The sequence below is a fragment of the Equus asinus genome, chromosome 8 (assembly GCF_041296235.1).
Source record: "Equus asinus isolate D_3611 breed Donkey chromosome 8, EquAss-T2T_v2, whole genome shotgun sequence".
NCBI lineage: Eukaryota > Metazoa > Chordata > Mammalia > Perissodactyla > Equidae > Equus > Equus asinus.
Genome location: NC_091797.1, coordinates 38,452,146 through 38,465,657, shown reverse-complemented (window position 1 = coordinate 38,465,657; position 13,512 = coordinate 38,452,146). Strand labels below are relative to the sequence as shown.

The 13,512-nt window shown below is 35.9% G+C and overlaps 1 protein-coding gene and 1 pseudogene across 1 annotated transcript; one reads left to right on the top strand and one right to left on the bottom strand.

Moving 5' to 3' along the window:
• The first annotated feature begins 738 nt into the window (after positions 1-738).
• LOC139046010 (putative olfactory receptor 1F12P) lies at positions 739-1,679 on the top strand (annotated as a pseudogene).
• A 5,047-nt stretch (positions 1,680-6,726) lies between these two features.
• Positions 6,727-7,665, bottom strand: LOC139046064 (putative olfactory receptor 2B8). The gene has a single exon (XM_070516836.1). The coding sequence runs from the start codon at positions 7,663-7,665 to the stop codon at positions 6,727-6,729; it is 939 nt and encodes a 312-aa protein (XP_070372937.1).
• Positions 7,666-13,512: the final 5,847 nt, after the last annotated feature.

Sequence of the window (13,512 nt, the reverse complement as noted above, 5' to 3'; positions counted from 1 at the left end):
CCCCTATTTTGACACAACTTTTTCTCTGTGTTCTCCTTTAGATTTATCTACATGTATTATATAATTATAGTATACAACTTTTTAACTTGCTTGTAAATACTTACCTATTTTGTACATAGTTTTCATGTAAACTATTTCTTTGGTGTCTTAACTCTTTACACTTGTCAAGTATGTTAATATATTTTTATTTTGCGTCTCAAAAAAATAAGATAGTTTATCTTTTCCTTATGAATCCTAAATGCTAGATGTCTGACTGGTTTCCAAGCAGGTTGGTTATTACTGTGTTTGACAAACATTTGGAAAAATTTTCTCATTTAAATCTTAATGTTTGGCGTGGAGTCATTTAGTGTGTCAAACCCATGGATGTGTTCCAGCACACAGCTGACAGTCAGGCAGCCACACAAATTGCAGAATGTGCAAGAGTTTGTATCAACATCATAAGTGGGAAAATAATCTCTACTTACAGAGGAGAGATGTATAGAGATCCCTTGGAAATCTTGGATGAGGTGAGGTTTCAGCAAGAGAGGATAAGTGAAAAGACAACGCATGAAATGGAAAGACACACCCAAGGTGCAGCAAGGCTTGGCAGAGAACATCAGAGGGGAGGTAGGGAAGTCTAAAGAGAAAATATTTAGTAAATGGGACTAGACTAGGTAAGTAGGTAAAAAGTACCAAGGGGAAATTTATTCTGTCGAAAATATTTCATCCTCTGGGTCCTCATGCAGGTATATCCAGGCAATGGAAAAGGAAAACCAAACCAGTGTCTCTGAATTTCTCCTTCTGGGCTTCTCGAGTTGGCCAGAGCAGCAGGCACACCTTTTTGCACTTTTCTTGTGTCTTTACTTAACAGGTCTGTTTGGAAACTTACTCATCTTGCTGGCCATCAGCTCAGATCATCGTCTCCACACACCCATGTATTTCTTCCTTGTCAATCTGTCCTTTGTAGACCTGTGCCTTCCTTCAGCTACAGTTCCCAAGATACTACTGAACACCCAAACACAGACTCAGTCCATCTCCTATCCTGGCTGCCTGGCTCAGATGTATTTCTGTATGATGTTTGCCAACATGGACAATTTCCTTCTCACAGTGATGGCATATGACCGTTATGTGGCCATCTGTCACCCTTTGTATTACTCCACCATCATGACCCAACACCTCTGTGCCTCTCTGGTGACTGCACCTTGGGTCATTGCCATTTTGAACCCCCTCTTGCACACCCTTATGATAACCCGTCTGCACTTCTGCTCTAACAATGTCATCCATCATTTCTTCTGTGATATCAACTCTCTCCTCCCTCTATCTTGTTCTGACACAAGTCTTAATCAGGTCATGGTTCTGGCTGTGGTGGGGCTAATCTTTGTGGTACCTTCAGGGTGTATCCTAGCATCCTATAGCCTCATCATCTCTGCTGTGATGAAAATCCTTCTGCCCAAGGAAAATGCAAGGCTTTCTCCACCTGTGGATCTCACCTTGCCTTGGTCATTCTTTTCTATGGAGCAATCACAGGGGTCTATATGAGCCCCTCATCCAACCATTCAACTGAAAAAGACTCAGCTGCATCAGTGATTTTCATGGTCGCAGCCCCTATGTTGAACCCCTTCATTTACAGTCTAAGGAACAATGAGCTGAAGGGGGCTTTAAAGAAGGCTCTAGGCCAGAGCAAAATCTTCTCCCGGTGATTCATACTGGTAGAAAGGAGTTCAACAGGAGGCAAGTTCTATTGAGATCATCATTTTCATTTTCATCATAATTACAAAGCTGTTATTAAATACCTATTAAACTTGACAATGACCTAAGTTTGCTACAAACTCTAAAAATGACATAGTCACAGGTCTTATCCTTTTGAGCTCCCTGAAATATTATTTATGTGGGCAAATATTTACATATGAAGTCCCTGAAAAATCACAATAAAAATATAAAATCAACATTCAAATGCATGATTAGGACCTCACATATGGCTCAGATTAATACAGGAATACACCACGGGGAGTTCAGAATAGAGTATTTCCCCAGGACTGTCCTCCTAGAGTAGACAGGAGTAGATAACACATTGTCATGCATGAAAAACGGTAGAGAAAAAATTACTATGTAATGAAAGGTTCAAATCAGAACTTTGATGTGAGGTCGAAGACAGAAGATATTGGGGAGGATTTAAGAGGTCAAGTAAAGCTTCAAGAAAAAGACAGCACTTAATCTGGACCTTAGACACAGATGAATTTTACATAGGAGTGATAAGAATATTCAAAAGTGGTTAGAAAGCCTTGTAGGGAAGAAAGAGCATGGTACGTATGAGTAAATGTATTGAATAAATCAATCTGAATGAAGTGAAGGGTCCATATTACAGACTGGTGAGAATGAAGGATGGATTGTTATTTCTTACCCTAATGTTTTATATTTATTCATGTTTTATGATATTGTATGAATTTCCTATAATCTGTCTTTATCTCCTTGTGTAAAGAGCAGGATTTATATCTATGTCTATGTATATAGCTATATAAATCTTCATGGTGGTCTCAACAAATTGCCTGGGATGCTATTAATCATCATTTTAAAATTTAAAAATTTGTATTGTTATTTACTCTGGAACATGCATAGAGTTGCCTATATGAGTAGCAGACCACACCAGCAATGGAAAGCATATGCCTTTGTGACTTTTGATTTGGAACTCACATCTGATTTAACAGATTGTTTTCTGTCCACGGTGTCCCCCAGAGCCCTGCAAAGTGCATTTTTCCATATGCCATATGTCCCATATTTTAAGTCATACTACCCAAAGTATCTCTTCAAAGTTGGTTAAAAAAAATGCTCAATCATTTTCATGTGGTGTGATAACTGACAGGAAAAAATAAAGATAAAAAGATAGAAATAAGATAGAGATTTTTAAAAAGACATCCTGCTATAAATATTTTTTATTCCTTTGTTTATTTATGATGTGAAGATCTTCTACAAATTACCCTTCTGGTTTTCACTCTTCTCTGATGAGAAAGAGATCCAAAAAATTTGCTGGGGCATGTAAGGCCCAGTATAAATAACATTGGGCGGAAGAGAGAAGCAATGGTAAAAATGGCCCAATCAGATCCAAATTCCCCAACTCTTGAAAGATCTTTGTATGCATCAGATATCTTAGTTGCAAAGAAACAGAAATCAATTCTGCTTAATTAAGCAGAAATAAAATTTAATGAAAGAATATTGGGTAGTTCACAAAATTGCTAAAAGGGTTAGAGAACTGGGTTCAGAGGCTCACAACCAGACCACAGCCAATACAACACTAATAATCATCCTATAAGTTGACCAAAGTCACATGATTAAACACTGGATATTGCAGCTTGACCCAGTGATGCTGTGTGCCACAGACATTGGATGCCTATGCTAGCCTGCTGCCACTGCTGACTCAAAAACTGGACATTTCTGTCACTGCCACCACCACCAGAGAGATTTTCTACCATTTTTCATTTTTGTATCACCTATCCTTGATTCAAATTGCAGAGAGACTATATCTGATTGGTCAAACATAGAATACATGCCCTTGTCCCAAGTACAAAGAAGTCTGAGAGAGTATCTCAGATTTTCCCCTGTACTGAACACCATGCCATGCCTCCCAGACCCCCTTTCAAGACTGACAGATTTATCCCCCCAGTTGCTGGGAGTGTTGCTGGTTGATAGTCCTCCCTGATAGGCCTCACTGTCAGCCCTCTCCAGAAACTGCCCTCAGATAAAAAGAACAGCCTAGTCTAAGGGGCAAGCTCTTTAGGGGCAAGCTGTATGCAAAGACTGGTCTCTTGAGGGAGTATAAAGACCTTATCCATTTAATGCAATTCAGGACACTCTGAAGGGCCATCTTTCTTCTGAGTTAGCAGCAAAGGCTTTGTTGTGATTGCATCACAACCCAACTTCCTTCACCCAATGCTGATGCCTTTATTCTCTCACAGGTATCAGTCACAGGATCGCTACCTATAAACTTCCTGCATGCCAGTCTGTAATCTCAGAGTATGCTCCTCTTGGAAGGCAATCTGTGACTCCACCTGTAATGAAATAGTTAAGACAACAGTCTCTGAATGTAATCTAGTAAAACTAAAAATTAATGACACATTCAGAGACAGAAAAATCTTCCACTTGAAATGTTTTTAAGTGTCCCTTAGGTAACTGTTGATTCAAGAAGGAGCTATAAATATTTGAGAATACTTAGAAAATTATAATAATCAAAACACTACATATGAGAAAGCATGAGAACAACTACAGCAGTGTGCAAAGGAGAATTCTGAGGCATAAACATTTAAATGAAACTTAGATAACTCTAGTTAAGGATCCGACTGAAAACTTAGAAAAAGGCAACAAAATAAACTGAAGGACTACAACAGAAATGGAAATAAAAGCAAAAAACAATGAATCATAATACAAAACAACAACAAAAAAACAATAACACTTAAAAAATAAGTCCAAGAGATGGATATTTAAAAAACAATTGGTAAAACTGAGAAACTACTACCCAAACTAATCACTAAAAAGAGGAGAGCAGAAATATACAAAATAAGAAACAAGAGGAAATATCTACAGAAATAGGAAAATTTGAAGAAACATAAGACTAAAGTATTTTAACTAAATCTATGCAGATAAGTTTGAAAATCTAAACAAAATGAGTAATTTTCTAGGAAAATATATTTATCAAAAGTGACCCTAAACAAGGTATAAAATCTGAATAGACTGATTTCCATAATAAAATTTTCAAAGATCTAACACCCCAAAAGAACCAAACCTAAAGTTTTCATAGGAGACTTCTACTAAAATTTAAATAATTTTCAGAGCCTAGAAAAACTTTTCTTATATCAGTGGCTTCAGGAGACCTTAAAGTTTTCTGCAGCAAAGAAAGTTCATTTAAAGGATTTGAAAGTGACCATTTGGGTCTACTTATCAAGGTGCTGTTGAGCAATAACAGAGAGTGGGAAATTTGTCACCACGGGGGGTAAACAGTATTCCAAAACTGTTTTTATACTGGTATACATTAAGAATTACTATGGTGCCAAAATATATGGTTTCCCAAGTGTTGACTTCAAGTGTGAATGCTGGGATGCTGTTAAGGATATAGATAGAATCTTGACCATGTGTATAATTTCGCCTAGCTGTCATTTCCGCGTCGCCAACCTGTGTCCCATGCAAGATCAATTCTCATGAGCATGACCAACTGAGGGGGTTCAAGGCCCGGGAGGATGCAGGTAGTTGTCAGGACAAGAGACTATATAATAAGTTTTTACATATGTCTCCACCCAGAGACACACATGTACTTATCTGCACTGTACTACATATTGGAAAAATCTACTAAAAATCATAAACATTTCTGTGATGATACCACTGTCAAAGTTATAACCTCCACAGAAAAATACACTGTGCATGACATTAAAGATATACAAACACTAGGATTCATATCCCAAAACAAATTTACACTGAAAACTGAGCTTTGAAGGGGATCTGAGGGCTAGAATGTCAGATTCAATTTTTCTGGAATGTTTATACTTACTACATAATTAAGAATTGAATGACGATTATTTCACGAGATGGCTGTTTATAAAGTTTAGGTATATAGAGATTTTTAAAAATTAATACGCACATTATTCTTTCAATTTCCTCCAGATGAATCTGAGTAAGCTTCCACAAAACATGAGGTTTCCTGGGAATAAGGGGCCACTACTTACATCTGTATAATATGTCACCAATTCAAATTATGTGGAGTTTTGCCAGATGTGAGATACAAACGCCATGAGCAATAGATGCCTGAATCAAAGAATTTTATAAAATGGTAAGAAGAGAGAAATTTAAACGTATTTTTACCCTTTGGAAATTTTGCTGCATTACTGGAAGTAAAATATGTATAATATGAAATAGAACTTGGATCACGTGCTATTCATATATGATAACATCCCCCCAAGTCAGATTTAAAAAACAGAATGAGGCTCACAGATTTAATATAATCAACATCCGTACCTCACATCCATGTTTTTTATGGCTATGTACTAAATTATAGGGAAGCACTACCAGCTAATGGCTACCATTGTCACCGGCAACATCGTATCACTCCCTCACCCAGTGATCCTGTGTACAGCCTTCTATGAAATGAATGCTGCATAATATGGCTGCCACGGTGGTGAGTTCACTATATGGACTAACTTCAGAATGACTTTATCAGGATTTATGTTAGCAACTCTTTCTTTGAACTTAAAGTTTGTTTTTCTTACAGCTTCCCCCACCTACTTCTGTGAAAAACCTCTGATGGAGTCAACCTACAGACTTTGTATGAGAGCCCTGATCAAAGTGCCAGACTAAGTGATATCCCTCCAGCAATTGCTAGAAAATGCTAACAAGTTAATATTTCTTACAGTGTTTCAGTGGTTTTATGCTCTTATTTGGCTGTGTCTTTACAGTATGTACTTAAATGTCTTTTTGCAAGAGAAGCAGAATAATGTTTCCAAATGGGGTTGCAAATAAGAAAACTTCATAGAGCTTTTAAAAATAATAAATGTAACACAGATCTTCTAGAGACACTGAATCACCATCTCTGGAAGCTGGAATGAATCTATGAATGTTGATTTTGAACACACATTTTCATGGGACAATGAAGTAAGAAAATTCCCTTGAGAGTTCTTAGGGAAAATTTTAGCTGACACATGGAAGACAAAAACATCTTAAGGGCTCTGGTATTCAAAGACCTTCCATTAAACTGTTTTCCTCGCCCAGTTATCTGGAGTCATGACCATTCCAAAGAACATTCTTCATTGCTCCATTCACATCCTTGTTCTGCAGAGTATATATGAGGGGGTTGATCATGGGAGTAACGATGGTGTAGAAGAGAGCTATGAACTTGCCCTGATCCTGAGAGTAGTTGTTGCTGGGCTGGAGATAAGCATACATGGCTGTGCCATAGAACAGGGTGACCACTGTGAGGTGAGAGCCACATGTCCCAAATGCTTTTCTCTGCCCTGCTGCAGACTTTATCCTTAAGATGGCCCTGACAATCCCACCATAGGAGAACATGATAAATGCAACTGGTATGAGAAGTATGAAGACACCTACAAAGAAGAGCTCAGACTCATTCATAGTGGTGTCAACACAGGCAAGCTTGAGCAATGCAGGTACTTCACAGAAAAAGTGGTCTAATTTATTTCTCCCACAAAGCAGTAAAAAGAAGATGAGTACCGTTTGGAATAAGGAGTTGGCAAAACCAATGAACCATGAAGCAGAAGCCATCAGAGCACAGAGATGGGGAGGCATGATTACTGTGTAATGAAGGGGCCTGCAAACAGCTACATAACGGTCAAATGCCATAACTCCTAAGAGAATGCATTCAGTGCCTCCCAATCCTAGAGAGATATACAGCTGAACTACACAACCACCAAAGGAGATAGATTTGTCTATTCCCCTGAGATTGACCAGGAGCGGGGGAACAATGCTGGTAGTGTAACACAGGTCCAGAAAGCTGAGGTTGGAGAGGAAAAAGTACATAGGGGTGTGAAGATGTGGGTCCAGGTGGGACAATGCAATGATGGTTGTGTTTCCCAGCAAAGTGAAGATATAGAATATCAAAAGAACCACAAAGAGGACCAGCTCCAGTTGAGGCCTGTCAGAGAAAGCCAGCAGGATAAACCCAGTGAGGGAGCTTGCATTTTTCTCTTCCATCCTTGCTAGCACATGGTTCCTATCAAGACCAAGCATTTAGAAATTTTTAGAAGGTGTCTTTAAAAGAAAAGGAGAGAGGAAGAGGTGAATCTATCATGTTAAAAGACACGGTCATGAGATTTTTATATGCAATTGTTTTCAGAAGTGATGTACTCATTGAGATGGACATATCTTATACCAATGTAGTTCCACATTATCACAAAAAGTTATATCATTGATATTTAATGTAAGAAAAATCAAATAATAGACCTTGTGTTCCCATCATTCATGGGTATGAAAGGTCTGTTTCAGATTGAGTTTCATAAGATTTAAAGTACTATAAGAATACATGTACATTAGAGAAAATGAGAATGAGGGAAATACTGGAGCACAATCAGAAAGAATAAGAAAGAGAAGCAGACAGAGGCAGAGAGATTATTTGAAACATATATCTCAAAATTCTACACAATTGTACATACCTCACATGCAATAGAATATAAAGCAAGATAATCTCTAAAATACATTCAGATATTGGAATTCGTGATCTAGAATGTACTTATACTGAGGATTAAATTATATTAAAAATATCACTTACAGCGCTGACTCTACATATTTTGGAAGTTTTGCTCTGTACTCTACCTACTCCATTATATTTGTGAAGACTACCCTGGTCCTTTTTATGGTAGTCAAACAATTAAATACTCAGTCAGACACCATTCAATCACCATTATTCTGTTACAGTGTGGCACTCTTGCCCTCAAGATGCTTGAAATTATCAGACCAACTTTACAAGTTCTCTGAAAATTCGCTGTCTATGCAGAGTCAGTTGGAATCAGAACTCTAAAATCCAGTGGCCAACAGTTTCCTTTTCCTTTTGCTGATTTCATTTTCAAATATTACCAACAACTAGAGTGTGTGAATTCCGGAAAGATGTGGGATTATTTTCTATGAACGTTCTAATCAGGGTAAACATTTTTAAAAGTGATCCAATTGTGTAACCTATGTACAAAGTGTAATGCTTTGCATCACTCCCTATGATAAAGTAATTAAAAAGATAAATACATAGAGATAAAGGCAGATACATTGTCAAAGCAATGACAGGTCAAAGAGATATATTGTAAAACTAAAACAAATACAAGGAAAGGCATAAAAAAGGAGATTTTGGTATTATAAAAATCTAAGAACATCCATCTACATTCAGTTACTTTTATATACACAGCTTTCTGGAAGCTATCTTGAAGAGTGAGTTACACTGGACCACACATGTTGCCAACTCTAAGGATGGTTGATTACCGTTTTCATCCAGTTATTTAGTATTGCATAGCATGGTCATACCCCGACTTAAGTGGCATCAGGAAATGAATATTTCAGATCTAGCATATTCAAATGGATAATCATACGGTAAATTTTTAATCTTTCTAAAACTTTTAAAATCTGAATCGTTTCTGTATAGATACATTGATATGCAAAATAAATTGGTACAAAGTGGCATATAATAAATATTAATAAAATCTGAATAAGGGAAAAGTAAAGATCAAGGGAAACAAGACTTAGTGGTAGAGAGGCCACTGGGAAATATCCTCTACCACAGACATAAATGTCCTCCTTGTCCCATAATTTAGTTCCAAGGAAAGCAAACAATCAAAAGATTGATGTTTTCAAATATAAAAGCATTCCCAGCAGAAATGTAATACATCATGCATGAGAAGGATTAGTTAAACTAAATTAAATTTATACTCAATCAGAAAACAACAGTATGATAGAGTACTATTTCACATATCCATCAAATACAATATTTAATTTGTAAAAAATGTTTTCACATTTAAAGTTTGAAAAATTAAAGTATCCAAAGGTTGAAGGTTAAACTGATATGCTACTTACATTAATAATGTTAATGCTGGTTGGTATTACTGAGGGTTTGATATGCTCTAAAATATTAACATGCATAATCTCAACTAATCTTTTAAAAACTTTTTGAAATTTATTACCGTCCCCTTTAGACATATGAAGAAATTGATTAAAGTGGTTAAATAGCTTACCCAAGATCCTTAAACTCCTAAAGGTTTTAACATAAAGCCAGGTCCCTTTGATATCAAAGTTCATACTTTCAACAACATTACTTTATCGTCAATCAAATGGATTTAATAAAATTCAAAGGAATCATCACATGTGACATAGAGGTGCAGCATTTCATAATATTTCATAATTCCTTTGATTTCTTATAAGAATGTGATCAGTGATATCCACACAAAAATCTATGCACAAAGAAATTCATAATAGAAATAATTATAAAAGTATGAGAGACAGTCTAAATGCGAAACGAAAGGATACATCCTCTGACTCACACCTGTTCAGAAGAGCAAACAAAAACAAACCATGGTCAGTCTCATGCATGCACACACAAATAGAGAGGCACTCGTTGAAATGAACTGCTGGCTAATTTTTAAATTGTATCTAATAAAGAAAACATTCATGAAAGTGGAGAGCAAACATAAAATGCTAAATCATCCAAGGAAAACACCAAAATAATAATGAACCATTAAAATTAATTTATATGATTTCCATTTTATCATCTAAATAAGGACCAAGATGGCAACTGATAAAAGATAAAACCCCAGTGAGATCACGTTGTACAAAATATTTGTTGCTTTACATGATAATACATATACGAAGAAAAAAGAAGGCTGAAAGGCTACCTATCTGACAGGTATAAAAATGAATGATTTCAGGTTGAAAAATAAAATATCAGGCACAGGAGATGCCCACTAAAACAGAAAAGAATGTGATTGCCTCCGTGTGTGATCATTGCTTCCAATGTCACGCAGGAGCGCATACTGGGAGGTATTAGGATACTAATGTCATATTCTATCTTCTGACTTTGAATTTTTTTCTCATTACAATTCTGGAAAATTATTATCTTTAGTAAGACTGGACATGGGAAAGATCTAATTGCAAAATGCATTATCCCATTGATTCTCAAGAGTATGTTCGGCTGGTCTAGGTTACTTTGTTCTGTTCATCTTTTCTTACTTGGAATCCAACCTTTCTAAAGCTGCTTGCACCACCACAAAGGCAATCTTCCAAGAGAAAGAATTCTTTTTGGCTAAGGTCAAATGAGAAATTTTACTTCATTTCCTTCCTACCACATTTGAAGCATTGTGTAATTTGACTGGGAATCATCATCTCTGTTTAGACAAGCATCATTTGACTCAATGCAGCAAGAAAGATTGATTCATTAGACAAACTATATAAATAATAGTGACTGGAAATATTATTCCTTAGGTACAGGAACAAAGGATGGTGTCCTTAGTAGCCATCACAATATGACATGATATAGGAAAGTTCTGTTATAAAAATTACACATAAATTATTACTTTGGGTGCAAAAAAATAAATAATTTTTTAAGTGAAGATTACATATGAAGGAAAAAATTTAAATAGGTAAAATAAAACATATCTACAAAACAAAGATGGCATTCTGCATAAAAATTACTATCATAAAAGAATATACAGGGAAACAACATCTCACAAGATGAGCACTGTATACATATTTTAGATATTTTTGTGCTTCTTTAAGAAAGGAAATAAACTGTTTAAAACTATGAATACTCATGATACATTTTAAACATAGAGAATAAATATTGTGTTTCACAGAGAATAAGCCGCCAAAAGAAAGAATGAAAGCATATTGCCTAATACTTTCACATACACACATACATTATTTTTCTGTTACTGAAGGGCATATTTTATTACACCTAAATATGTTATATTTAAATTACTTTCCATGTGTACATACTGAGGTACAATGAATGTACTACAATCAGATGGAACGTCTAGGAATAAATCATTAGCTTCTAAAATGAACAACTAATTTAGTTCTAATATTTGGTGAATTCTGTAGTCTGTTCCTTTTGCCAATGGACATATATGCAAACCAACTGAGCTTTTTGTGGCAACAACAATTGCAACTGGAAATTAACTTGCCAATTCAAAAGCAATGCAGAGATCAAGTTCCATTCCACTCACCTTTATTCGTCTTATCTGTGGATCCTAAGCTATTTTCCTACCTCATCTCCAACTTACTGCCTTTAACATAGTACTGGGGTTGGAACTCTGATATGTAGAATCAGGAATCAGGTTGTGCGGAGTGAGTGCAAAGGTTGATTATATCAGCATTGGATTATCCAGAAATTTTTCTTAAGCAAGAGGACACCTTCTCATGATGCGTTCACCTGTTTTCACATGGTACTAGACCTGCTTTTGCCTCTAGGTAGTAGGAAGATGAAGAAAAGCAATTTTGAACTCTCAGTACTATGTCCTCAAATGCAATGACTTGGCTTTCTGACAGAGAGACCCTATGAGCAACATGAGAGGGTGAGATGGCGCTACGCTGTGACTGGGCTGGCACAGATTGAGACTCAAACTTGTTTACCTGGCTGAAGTCTCAAGGGAATGTATGTTCTATGCTGTTGATTAGCTGATGTCACCAAGCTGTCCAGAGATGACAATCCTCAGGGAAAATGGGCAGCAAGGAGAATGTCTCTTCTTTAATTTCATATATTTGACAGAGGACAGATAACACCCTCTACCTCTCTAGTTACCTTAGTTCTCAACTTTCAATGACTTGGATGTTTTACATAACCCTTAGATTTTTTTTCTCAGAATTACAAAAAATTTTTATGCATAGATAATAAATCAATTATTCGGTTACTTAATTGTAAAAGTATACATGTAAATAAATTTTTCATTTAAATTCATTCATAACCAACTTATAAGGGATCACAAAACTAATAATTAGGCACACCTTAATCTTTAAGGGAAATATAATGGAGGGCAATCATCACATTTATTAACAAACTTCTAATGTGGCTAAGGAATAATATCTCATATCCTCTATAACAGTCTTCAGTTTATATACAAAGGTTTTAATGATTTACTCAAGTAATAAAAAGAAAATTCTTTAATGACATTTACATGGTTGGTTATCTTGAATTTCACTAGTCTTTGCATTTAAATTCCAAATGATTTTTAGTTTACCAGGATAGTTACAAATATTCGCTAAAGAAAAATGGAGGAAAGTGGATGGAGGTTTCATGTGTTGAAGTCAAGTTTGAAGATCAATCGATTTATTTAAAAACATCTTTACTTGACTATACAGGCAACAACAGGTATAAATAACAACATCTGACTTTGGCAAACTTGGACCCTAAATGTCAAATGAAACTTCAAAAAAAATAAAATCCCTTTATCCACACTGGAACACCTTTTGTTTCAGAGTAATAGACAACTGCTAAATAGCAGTATAAGCTAGCTCAGAGAAAACCATTTAGGCTTGAAGCATCTTGGTTTTTATACGTCATTAGTGACACAGGTATAGAGAGCGTCTGTGATTAATTTCCATTCTATAGCCAATTGTTTCCCATATATCGACAAATTCTACTTTTATTTGCAAGATTCAGCTAGTGAGATAAACTATCCTTCTCCTCCTAAAAGCAGTCTTAGGTTAGAATTTTCTCAGTTATAACCCTACTGGTTAAAATCCCATCATAATATTTAAAGGAGGTCTAGTAAAGACTAATACCGCTTAGGGTGTCAGAGGAGGGAGGGAATTACAGAGCTACTATTAATGCTTTTCTTCCCAATTCACGCTAGCAGTTATAAGTATTAATTGGCAAAATCACTTTGGATAATAGTTTGACCTTATCTAGGAATGCTGACCTGCAATTACATTCCTCAGTTTAATATTCTCTGAAGTAGTTCTTGGTCATGTTCCCCAAACACATGAATAAGAATGCTCAAAGCAGCGCTGTTTGTATTAACCCAAACCTGTAAAATAATTCAAATGCTCATCAACAGTAAAATGGGAAAA